At 42.7% G+C, this 12,966-nt stretch overlaps 1 protein-coding gene across 2 annotated transcripts in view; it reads left to right on the top strand.

The window, feature by feature from the left end:
* Positions 1–12,966, top strand: part of LOC147107022 (uncharacterized) — a 364,818-nt gene that overhangs the window by 116,315 nt on the left and 235,537 nt on the right. For both annotated transcript variants that reach the window (XM_086007993.1, XM_086007992.1), the window contains exon 2: positions 11,765–11,838. Coding sequence is in view for 1 of the 2 variants with exons in the window: in XM_086007992.1 (XP_085864118.1) it covers positions 11,773–11,838 (66 nt within the window). In the remaining variant the exon portion in view is untranslated. The remainder of the gene's footprint in view (positions 1–11,764; positions 11,839–12,966) is intronic.

Here is a 12,966-nt window from a genome sequence, read left to right as displayed (position 1 = left end):
GGCGTTACATTTGCTACCTTCTAATCCGCCTGGACTGTTGTAGAATCTAGGGAATTTTGGAAGATCAAAACCAATGCATCCACTATTTCTGCAGCCACCTCTTTTAGACCCCTAGGATATAGGCCATCAGGTCTAGGGGATTTGTTGGCTTTTAGTCCCATTAGTTTCTCTAGTACTTTTTCTCTACTTCTATTAATTACATTAAGTTCCTCACCCTCATTAGACCCTTGGTTCCCCACCATTTTTGGTATGCTTTTTGTGTCTTCTACTGTGAAGACAGATACAAAATATTTGTTTAACGTTTCTGCCATTTCCTTATCCCCCATAATAATTTCTCCTGTCTCAGCCTTAAGGGACCAAAGTTTACTTTTGCTACTCTCTTCCTTTTTACAGATTTGTAGAACCTCTTACAATCTGTTTTTATATTTCTTGTTAGTTTTCTCTCATTCTATTTTTTCCCTTTTTATCAATTTTTTGGTCATCATTTGCTGGTTTCTAAAACTCTCCCAATCCTCAGGCTTACTACTATTTTTTGCAACATTATGAGCTTCTTCTTTCAATCTAATGCTATCCTTAACTTTAGTTAGCCACGGATGGATCACTTTTCCCATGGAGTTTTTGTTTCTCAATGAAATGTATTTTTGTTGAGAATTATGAAATATTTCTTTAAATGCTAGCCACTGCTTATCTACCACCATACCCTTTAATCTATTTTTCCAATCTACCTTAGCCAACTCTCCCCTCATACCTATGTAATTGGCTTTATTTAAGTTTCAGACTCTAGTTTCGGACTTAGGCAAGTCACACTCAAAAGTTTATCATATTATGATCACTCTGCCCCAGAGGAACCTTTACTATGAGATTGCTAATTAGCCCTGTCTCATTACACAATACAAGATCTAAAATAGCCTGTTCCCTGGTTGGTACCATGACGTATTGTTCTAGGAAACTGTCTGGAATGCATTCCATGAACTCGTCCTCCAGACTACCTTTGCCAATTTGATTTGTCCAGTCTATATGAAGATTAAAGTCCCCCGCGATTATTGCATTACCTTTGTTACAAGCTCCTACTATTTCTTGATTAATATTCTGTCCAACGGTATAGCTACTGTTAGGCGGCCTATATACTACTACCACCAGTGTTTTCTGCCCCTTGTTATTCCTTATCTCCACCCATACTGATTCCACTTCCTGATCCTCCGAGCTGAGATCCTTCCTCTACTGTCCTTATGTCATCCTTTATTATAAGGGCTATCCCCCCCCCACCTTTTCCATTCTGCCTGTCTTTTCGAAACATCAAGTACCCTGGAACATTTAGTTCCCAACCTTGGTCACCTTGCAACCACGTCTCTGTAATGGCTATTAGATCAAACCCATTTATCTCTATTTGTGCCAGTAGTTTGTCTATGTTGTTACGAATGCTTCGTGCATTCAGATAAAGAGCCTTTAATTAATTTTTTTTTACTATTATTCCCTGCTTTGACCTTATTCTCTGCTGCACTGCTACCATTAAACTCTCTGCCCCTTCCTGTCACACTCTGCTTATTTTTACCCAAATCGCTACACTGCTCTATTGCCTTAACCTTTCTCTTTCGATTTACAAATTTCCCCTCAAATGACCCCATCCCACCCCACATTTTTAGTTTAAAGCCCTAACTACAGCCCTAGTTATTAATTCGCCAGGACGCTGGTCCCAGCCTGGTTTAAGTGGAGCCCGTCCTGCCGGTACAGCTCCCTCTTTCCCTGGTGCTGGTGCCAGTGCCCCATGAATCGAATCCCCTTCTTCCCGCACCACTCTTTGAGCCATGCATTTAACTCTCTGATCTGCTTGACCCTATGCCAATTTTCGAGTGGCTCAGGTAGTAATCCAGAGATTATTATCCTTGAGGTTTTGCTTATTAATTTAGACCCTAGCTCCTCAAACTCCCTGCCGTCTTTCAGATGATACGTTAAACCAAGTGTCTGTGTACCCACTCAGGTGGACGTAAATGATCCCATGGCACTATTCAAAGAACAGGGGCGTTCTCCTGGTATCCTGGCCAATATTTATCCCTCAACCAACATCATTAAAAAAGAATGTCTGGTCATGTATCTTATGGCTGTTTGCAGGACTTTGCCGTGCGCAAATTGGTTGCCATGTTTCCTTACATTACAACAGCGACGACACTTCAAAAAGTACTTAATTGGCTGTAAAGCTCTTTTGTAATGTCCTGAAGTTGTGAAAGACACTATATAAACACAGTTCCATTCCTTTCACACAAAATTAATTACTTTGAAGTGCAGCGATTGCTGTTATGTAGCAGGCATTTTGCACACAGCAAGATCCTCTAAACAATGATGAGATGAATGACCAATTAATTTGTTTTTGGTGATATTGGTGAAAGAAGGTGGCCAAGACACTGAGAAAACTCCCTACTATTCTTCAAATAACACCATGGGTTCTTTAACCTGCATCTGAAGCCCTGGAACAGGCAGACGTTGGATCAATGTCTCATTTGAAGGATGGTACCTCTGACAATGCAGTGCTCCTTCAGTATTGCACTAGAATGTCACCGTAGATTAAGAGCTCAAACCCATGGTTTAGGCAACTGACAATTTCTAACCCAGTTACAAACTTAGCCTGCTCTTTGTACATGACTATTAATGTTTTAATAGGCTGTAGCAAACATTAAAATAGTAATTTTGTGTTCAGACACAAATCCATTATCTTTCTGTTCAAGTTTGCATTTGTTGCTACAAAGATGAAAACATCTCATTGACTAGTGTTAGACTTCATCTCACTTTATTCACGCACTGTCCTGCACCACAGAATAAGTGTGATGATATACAAACACTTATGTAGTTTGTCCTAGGAACAGCTGCCTAACCACCTACAGACCTGCACATGCTGCACAAAGTGAAAGCAGCAGACTGTGCCTGTTAGAATCTATTCTGTACAAAAACTATTGATATAAAGTCAGGTAATGTTGCAGTATTTTAAATATAAATGATAAGTTAAATGACACTGAGTAATGAATGTTTTTTGCAGCACAATTATAAATTCACACTGATAACTGTACAAAAGGGGTATTTTTAATCTATGGTATATTTAGATTTTGCATGAAATGCAATTACATTACTAATCGGATTACTGTCCAGAAATACCCAGGTATATATGAGAATATTGACTTTTGCAACAGAATTCTTCCACTCAATCTAAATAGTTTTTGACAGAAATAATTTGTTCCGTAATGCTTTGCACACATCAAAAAATAATACATTACAGCTGTTTCAGGCCTTCACAGACCTAGGTTGATTTTATCTATCTATATATCGAGATATCTATCTCTCTGTCTATCTATGTATGTCTATCTCTTTCTCTCTATCTATCTATCTATCTATCTATCTATCTATCTATCTATCTATCTATCTATCTATCTATCAAATGTTGAGTTTGTGCCCTCTTCTGCCATCTGATTGGCTTCTTCAATCTATAATCACCACCTAATGATGTGATTGGTCTGCGGAAGTTACCTGACCTATATATCTATTACTCTTCCAATAATCTGGTTGGTACTTGAGAACTACATGACCCACTAAATTTCATCTTGGTTTTTTCCAGCCCAATGTCTGATTTAATCTCACTGGCCCAGACCTTTAGGTGTCCTTATTGGAGCCACTGGTCTCATTGTGCATGGTGTTTTGGCATTTAGTCCAAGTACACTCAGCCTCCCTGCCATCAAACTCCATTTTTCCTGTTCTTCCCTGGCTTAACCTCCCTGTTCCCCATGGCTCATCTCTCCACCTTCCAGACCTGTGCCTACACTCCACTTCTCAGGCACAAGCCTGCTTCTGATCCATTCCTTGGCCACTTCTTTGCTTTTGCCCACCCCCCCGCACTCCTCTAGCTGAAATTATGCAGACATGTTTAAGGGAGTATCAAGTAATTTGTTTAAGTTTATGTGCCAATTAAAATAGGATGTCAAATGCAAAAAAAAATCTCCTGAATAACTCTTTCTTTTATAAAAATTTGTTAATGGGTGAATTTCTGTGGCGGTTCTCCCACTCTTCCACTGTAAATATGGCATAAGAGCCGCAGAAACCCCAGAAAAAATGCTTAACTGTGGTAGTGCCATTTTTCTGGAGTTTCCAAAGCTCTTCCACCCAAGTTACAGCAGATGAGTGGGAGAATCTCTGTGGAATTATGTTTTATAGTTTTAATTTTTTTAAATTCCACTAGACTCCTGTTTTATCAGAAAGTACAGTTCACTTTTTTTTATTGTCACTTTACATTTTTGCTGTTACTTTGCACTATTACTGTACTGAACTATTATTAACACAAGTCGACATTTATTTTTTAAAAAAGGTGTGTAGCCTAACACAGGTATAGAGAGGTAAAACTACTTAACCTCTCACTCTTCCACAGCACAGACATTAGCTTTTGGTGTTTCTGTAGTGTCTTTCTGTACTTTATGCTGTTACTTTATTTTCTCTGGGTTCAGAGACTTAGGGCAGGATTTTCATTGGGCCGTGGAGGCGGGATTGGAGGCGTGTGGGGGGGGTTAAAATCCCGAAATCAGGGGGCATGAACCCATCCCGCCCCCAACCCCCCTCCATGCCAGTTTCAAAGGAGGCGGGTACCCGACCCGCACGGGGACCCGCCTCCCTGAGGCAGGAAGGGGATTAGTGCCAATTAACTGCCTGTTAACAGGTAGTTAACAGGCAGTTTTTAGCCTAATCCCTATTTTTAATGTTGAAGTGTGGGATTCCCGACGGCTCCAAACCACGCTAAGTTAGAGGAGGCGGACCATCGGGATGAAGGGCTTGGAGGGGTCGAGATGTCCGGTGTTCAGGTGAGTGATGGGTGCATGAGTGCAAAGGTAAGTGTGTTTGGTGTGTGTAACGTATTTAAAGAAGTTTTATATACCTTTACTTACCTTTACAGCCTTCCTTCCTTCAGGTCTCAGGAGTCCCTCATCTCACCGGCTCAGAAAGCAGAATGGCTGCGAGCTGTCAAAAATTGCAGCATTCAGCTTTCTGTTCCAGGGAGATCTCTAAATCAGCCTGAGAGGAAGGAATTAACCTGGAGTACAGATTCAGTGTTTGACAGCTTCAAACAGCTGTGAAATGCTGATATTTCATCTGTCAAAAGGTCTTGACAGATGAAATTTCAGTCTGTGACTTCACCTGTTGCCGGGTGGCCCTTAATTGGCCTGCTGAGCCCGCTGGGCGGGCTCAACAAGGCCAATCAAGTCAAAATCGCGTGGGTTGGCTAGAACTCGATGGAGGCGGGACTACAACCCTGAAAGTTGTAGTCCCGCCTCCTACCCAACTCCTCAATGAAAATCCAGCCCGTAAGCTATATTTGTGATAAACTTCAAGTTTTACTTCTGTTGAATAAAACTAATTTCTTAATCTTTCAACTTTCAACTTTTACTCTGGACAATCTCTCTGCTTTTTGCAAAACTGCTTCAAAGCACTTTAGAACTTTTATGCTTTCTGTATTTTCTTGAAAGCTTTCTAACACTTTTGTGGAACCTTCTGAATCTTAGAAGCACTCTTTCTCTTTCCTCTACTTTCCTTTCTCTCTTCTCTTCTGTCCTCTCGCCTCTTGTCTCTCTGTCTCAGTTAAGGATGAGAAATGCATGTCTTTATCCCTTAATTTCTCCTAGGAGAAGCCCACATACAGCACTAAAGCCTTTTCCAGGGTGTCATTCAACTAGACACAAATATCTGAAACTATCATTTCCAGATGTCAACCATTTTGACCAAGGCCAGATGTTACACTTCTCTTTGCTAGTGATCAGCTCACAGAAGCCTCAATTTTTAACTCCGGGCGGGATTCGTGTGGGCTGGGGCCGAGGCAGGCAGGCAGGAAATAGTCCGGTCCTCCCCAGCGTGAGGCCTGGGAGAATTTCACTGTTTGCAAATGTTTCCTCTTTACTTATAAATATGGTACTCCTGAATGCATTACTTTTGCACTCTAAGGGTTGTGGTTAATGTGATGGCTATTGCATCTAGCTATACCTTTGCAAGAAAGGCTTAGCTACTGCATATTCAGCCTTTTCATTTTTATCACAACCTGCAGTTCCTGAGCCGTTCTCTGGCTGCATCAGTATTAAAAAAAACTCAACATTATTTCAGTTAATGCCCCTGTATTTTCTATTACTTTATATATCTTGTTTTGGTTAGAGGGAAATAGATAATGCAGGCAGGTTACTTAACTTGATCACTGTGTACAGAACTGAAGGACACACATCAAATTGATGAGCCTGAGGCATTGGAAGAGATTTGTGTTTCCCCCCATTAAGTCATACATATGTGTGAAAGACTCCCAGCTAAAGTCATTAATTGTGTGTTGATTAACACCTCAGAAGGGAGATGCTGAATGAGCATCTAGTTAAGAACAGGTTTGAAAGTCATAAGGATAAGTACAAATAGAGCTGATTAAATGCTCTGTGAATTACTGGGCCCTTAAATATTTGATATGAAGGAAGGCAACCACCAAGAGGTGCCGTCTCCTGCTCTCGCCCTGAACTAGAAAATTTCATTCACTTTGCTTCCAATTTCCACCCTTCCACCTTCATATGGTCCATCTCCGACTCTTCTCTTCCCTGCCTTGACTTCTCCGTCTCCATCTCTGGGGATGGGTTATTGACAAACATTCACTACAAGCCCACTGACTCCCACAGCTACCTGGACTACACTTCCTCCCACCCCACCTCCTGTAAGGACTCTATTCTATTCTCCCAGTTTCGCCATCTCCGCCGCATCTGCTCTGACGATGCCACCTTCCATACCAATGCTTCCGACATGTCTTCCTTTTTCCTCAACCAAGGATTCCCCTCTACTGTGGTTGACATGGCCCTTGACCGTGTCCGTTCTATCTCTCCCCTGCCCCTCCCTCCCGGAACCACGATAGAGTTCCCCTTGTCCTCACCTTTCACCCCACCAGCCTCCACATTCAACGGATCATCCGTCGCCATTTCCGCCACCTCCAGCGTGATCCCACCACCAAACGCATCTTCCCCTCGCCTCCCCATTCAGCATTCCATAGGGACCTCCCTCCGCGACACCCTAGTCCACTCCTCTACCACCCCCAGCACCCCTTCCCCTTCGCCCGGCACCTTCCTGTGCAAGCGCAGGAAATGCAACACATGCCCTTATACCACCCCCTTCCCACTGTCCAGGGCCCCAAACACCCCTTCCAGGTGAAACAGCGATTTACTTGTACTTTTTGCAATTTAGTATACTGTATTCGCTGCTCACGATGTGGTCTCCTCTACATTGGGGAGACCAAACGCAGATTGGGTGACCGCTTTGCGGGACACCTCTGTTCAGTCCGTAAGGGGGACCCCGAGCTCCTGGTGGCCTGTCACTTTAATTCACCGCCCCATTCCACTCAGATCTCACCGTCCTCGGCCTCTTGCATTATTCCACGGAAGCTCAGCGTAAGCTCGAGGAACAGCACCTCATCTTTCGATTAGGCACTCTACAGCCCTCTGGACTCAACATAGAGTTCAACAATTTCAGATCATAACCTCGGCCCCTATCACATATATATATATTTTCTTTTTTTTATCCACGCTTTTTGTTTGGCCCTTTTTTTCTTCCCTCCCACATGGCAGCTGTCCTTCATTCTGCCAGCGCAATTCACACTTCATCTAGAGCCATCCTTTGTTCCTTAATCTGTTCCATTACCACCTCCTCGTGCCTTGAATATCTCTCAATGTCTCTTAATCGCTCCTGCTTTCTATCCTATCACTGGCCTTCCCTTTTGTTCTTTCATCCCCTCCCCCTTTTCCCAGCCCCTAAACTTGCTTTCCATTTCCTGCTTTTTTCCAGTTCTGACGAAAGGTCTTCGACCTGAAATGTTAACTCTCCATGGATGCTGCCTGGCCTGCTGAGTTTTTCCAGCGTTTTCTGTTGTTATTTAAGAGATTAATAATGTAGGATGTAAAGTTAGATCGGTTTTCTGGAGTTTTGCTTGCTTTACTTTGGAGGAGTGGGGTCAGGGAGCAATTTTTTTGGAGATGAATATGGATTGGTAAAGTCCATCATTGTCTAAAGTTTTTACTGAATCATTTAATATTTTACATCATGCTGCCTCAGTCCTGTGTTTTGTGGTCATTTTATTTCAATAGAAGAGAAAGAAAGAAGGGTTTATATGAAGTGACAACATGGCTATTTAAAAATAATGGGGGAAAAATTTGGTTGGTTTGCGCCTCCCGTCAGCGCCTTAAGAGGGCGCTAATGGGGCGCAAAGCAACTAGCGCCCGGGCGCGGCGATGTTTGTGCCGCTCGGGAAATTGACCAGATATTTTGCGGCAGCGCTAAACACTACCGCCACGATCTTCTGCGCCCACAGATCGTGATCGCAGCGCCCTGGACCGGATATTGAGTGGCGCCCCCTGCCTTACCACCTGCCGCTAGCAACAACAGGTTGAGGGGATTGTTTTATAGTCGGGAAGGGACTGGGGGAGCGCTATTTAAAGGCGACCGCTTCCTGCCTTTTTTTGTCGGCGACATTTTTGCACCACGCATTCTGAGTGAGAGAGAGAGACTTCTGAAGACTGAGCTCTTTCCCTGGGCCTCTCCATTGTTCTTTCCAGCAGATTTGATGTACAGGTCTCTCCAGGCCGAGATTCAAGGCTGCAATGAGCAGGGTGTGGATGGAGAGCAAGATCGACCCTCCCCTTTAAGAACTGGCTGGCGCCAGTGTGTCTGTGTTCCGTTGCTGACTAACATCACATGAGCTTCGCCAGCGCTCTGAGGTAGCGCCTCGTTCCTCGGCGTTAGTGCCTTAAGAGAGGTGTGTAGCACCTGTTTTAGTGCTCCAATCACCTCCAGGGGCGATAGAAGCCAAGTTTGCAGTCGGAGGCGATAATTAGCGCCAGGCGCTAAACTTTGCGCCTGGCCGATAATTGCGCCCCAAACGGGGCGATACTGAATTTCTCCCCTAATATATTTTTTGCTGTAACTGTTCAAAATTCCAAATAGATAGATATCCTATTATTGTGAAGTAATTTATTACAAATACAAAAAAATTATTTTATGTTTAAAGAGTTAAATCAGTAGTAAAGAAGGTGCTAAATGATGTACTGTTAAATCAAGTTCTAAAGGCATTTTGATCTTATTAAAGCTCATGGGAAATGGACATATTTCCACTATTGGCACCCAGTGTCAGTACCAGTCATGGCATGAACTAGATGAAGGCTCCTTCTACTCTACCCCAACAATGCAGCTTAACAGCGAGCTTGGAAGAGCAACTTACTAAACTAGTAAGAAACTTCTTTACCCAGAGAGTGGTGAAAATGTAGAACTCACTACCACAAAGAGTAGTTGAGGCGAATAGTATAGATGCATTTAAGGGGAAGCTAGATAAGCACATGAGGGTGAAGGGAATAGAGGGTTATGCTGATAGAGTTGGATGAGGAAGGATGGGAGGAGACTCAAGTGGAGCATAAACGCTGGGCTGGACTGGTTGGGCCGAATAGCCTGGTTCTGTGTTGTATATTCTGTGTAGTGTGAAGACTTTACTTTCCTATATTAGTTACTGTTATAGCTTCTTGAAGTGAGACTGTTAGTTTAATGCTAGCTAGTGCTGAATTGTTTTATTTTGTTACGGATTTACAGCGAGTAGGAACTGGTTTCAGGCTGCCCAGATGTATTCCACTTCAGATCTGTAGAGCCATCAGAAAAAAAAGACTTCTATTCCGATAATCTGTGTGGAATAAAACCTAGATCTCAGAGAAGAAAGTTCATTGGTAATTTCCCCTCCTGCACAGTTCCCCTGAACCCTGGATAATCTACTAATTGCTGGCTAGGCCAACAAGTTACATTGTTTTTAGGGTGAAACTCCTTTTTAAGGTAATGTATTGTCCTCCCTTTTCCTTTCTTGTGTTTCTTGCTGTCATACATCTGTCTGCTCGAAAATTGATGTGTGAATTGCTCCTGGGACATTGCCAGTGCTACTGTAATGCCAGCCAGTAGCAGGTACCTGAGAATAACATGAGGGTGACTTTCCTCCTCATTTTTTCTTTCTTCCCTGTGCGAAAGCACCTATCCTCCATTTGTCACTTCCTCACAGTGGCACAGCTAAGGTTGGGAACTTAGTATATTGGGATCACAGGTACAATCACATGGTCTTTTTGGTGCATTTCATTGGGACTCAAATGCACTGCATCACCATACCTTCACTGAAAGAAAGAACTTGCATTTATATAGCACCTCAGGACATCCTAAAGCACTTTATTGCCAATGGATTACTTTTGAAGTGCACTCACTGTTGTTTTGTAGCCAACCGCAGCAATCCATTGGCACACAGCAAAGTCCCACAATCAACAAATGAATGAATGACCAGATAATTTGTTTTTGGTGGTGGTGGTTGAGGGAATAATGTTGGCCGGGACTACATCCACTTAAGCAGGCAGACAGGGGACACCTCCAACAATGCCGAACTCCCTCAGTACTGCGCTGATTTGTTAGCCTGGACTATGTCTTAAACTCTGAAGTGGAGTTTGAACCCACACCCTTAAAAGGCAGTGTTCTAATCGAATGTACCCAGAAACACAGCTTCTAGAAAGTGACACAGATGGTTGAGACAGATTGTTGTGAACAGAAATTGAAAGAAATTGTGAATGAAGATTTTGTGGTAGAAAGTGGTCAATTAGCAATAGTTGATATTATTTCTTTAGCAAACGTATGCTGGAAAGAGTTGGGCTTGGTAGCTTTCTGTTCCAACACCTAGCGGGTTCCTGCTCCCTGTCAAGAACATTGGTGGAGTGCTTCCCCAGCAGAAGGATATATTCTGAAACAGAGTTCCCTCAGACTGCCATTCCATTCAGTTACAAACTAAAGTTAGTCGAGGCCTGACAGAGGTCACTTATTCTCAGTCTTGGCCTAGAACTGATGTGTAGCATATGTGCATGGCATAGAGATGGGCCTAAAGTAACTTGTAAAAAGTGAATCATGAGGGAAAAATCAGCTGGACCATCAGGATTAAAATGTGGCCAAAATTATAGATAAGATAAACTGATGTCCACTGTAAATATAATAGTTGGTCTCTGAAACATGGTCTGGGAGCAATGTAGCGAGTGTAATCTAATAAGATGTGAGTTACACAGAGAAGGTGCTTATTAATGATTATATTAATGAGAAGGCTATAGCAATTTGAAGTATGATGGGAATGTTATAGTGATGGACTTCTATATAACTGGTGAAGTTTCTGTATCACTGGTGAAGTTTTAGAAATATAAAAACAATGATGGAATATGTGCATTTAAACTCCTATGTGGGAAAGCAGATACTGCACCAAATGTTTACCATGGATGTATAATATTATTACATCAACAATAATGTGTTTGCACTTTTCATTACCAAACTTCATCCATTTCATTGCTCATTAGTTTCTGGGTACTACTGAATAATAGAGAAAGCATCAAATGATGCAACTAGAGATATTGTCAAAATCAATGTAGCAATTTAAAGAGTCAATAGAAAATCCTTACTTTTCCATGATTGTGCGAAGGATTGAAAGATAATATCACAATTTATTTATGTAGTCAATGTTTTACATCTTAAGGACCTTTCAACTACATTGTCTTGGGGAATCATTGACCCCCATGTTGGCACAGTCCAGGGGACGATTTCAGTGTTAGTGTGCATCTGTGCAGTCCGTTTAAAAATCCTTCAAAAGAATTAGAATAAGTATGTTGCAGATAGTCTAAACTGTATTTTGGTATGCACATGAATTATTCACTAACAATTTTAATTTCTTTTTCAGCTTTTGACATGAAGAAAGATTTAGAGGCATTGATTGCAGAAGAACGGGCTGATATAATTTCCAATTATAACAAGGTACTGTGTAATTTACAAAGTAGAACAAAGGAACTAACTACTGTGCAGGATGAAAATTGTGATTAGGAACTGAAGGGATGCTTTTATTTTTCACCCTAACATTTTGCACTATGCATTAATCCCTCCTATTACAGTGCTTTTAAAACAGTGCTTTTAAAACATGAGACCAATTTTCAAGTGGAATATAAATCGGTTGGGCAGTAGGCAGGAAGCCAGGTCCTTGTTATAATGCGGAAAGCGTAATAGGCATGCAGGGTGAGGCAACGATTTTGAAGAGCCTGCAGCAGCACCATGAAGGGGAGGGTTGGAAGCATTCGGAGTGAAAGGATGTAGCCCTTTAGAGCAGCAGCCAACATTTTTGTGATGTAAAGACATTAAATGCGGAAGTCTTTATGGCTCGAAACCCATAAGCAACTGCAATAAAAATGAGTGCCAAACCTGCATGCAGCTTTTTTTGTTCATGGGATCTGGGCGTCGCTGGCAAGGACAGCATTTATTACCCATCCCTAGTTGCCCAAGAGAAGGTGGTGGTGAGCCACCTTCTTGAACCGCTGCAGACTGTGTGAAAAAGGCATTCCCACAGTACTGTTAGGCACAGAGCTCTAGGATTGTGACCCAGCGACGATGAAGGAACAGCGACATACTTCGAAGTCAGGATGGTGTATGACCTGGAGGGGAAATTGGAGGTGGTGGTGTTCCCATGCACCTGCTGTCCTTGTCTTTCTAGGTGGTAGAGGTCGCGGATTTGGGAGGTGCAGCCGAAGAAGCCTTGGCGAGTTGCTGCAGTGCATCGTGTAGATGGCACACACTGCAGCCACAGTACGCTGGTGGTGGAGGAGTGAATGTTTAAGGTTTGGTTGGGGTGCCAATCAAGCGGGCTGCTTTGTCCTGGAGGGTGTTGAGCTTCTTGAGTGTTGTTGGAGCTGCACTCATCCAGGCAAGTGGAGAGTATTCCATCACACTCCTGACTTGTGCCTTGTAGATGGTGGAAAGGCTTTGAGGAGTCAGGAGGTGAGACACTCGCCACAGAATACCCAGCCTCTGACTTGCTCTTGTAGCCACAGTATTTATGTGGCTGGTCCAGTTAAGTTTCTGGTCAATAGTGACCCCCAGGATATTGATGGTGAG

Source organism: Somniosus microcephalus, chromosome 15, assembly GCF_052327205.1.
Source record: "Somniosus microcephalus isolate GS21.2 chromosome 15, FLI_Smic_1.0, whole genome shotgun sequence".
NCBI lineage: Eukaryota > Metazoa > Chordata > Chondrichthyes > Squaliformes > Somniosidae > Somniosus > Somniosus microcephalus.
Note: the sequence above shows the minus strand (reverse complement) of the source record. Positions and strands in the feature narration are given on the sequence as shown.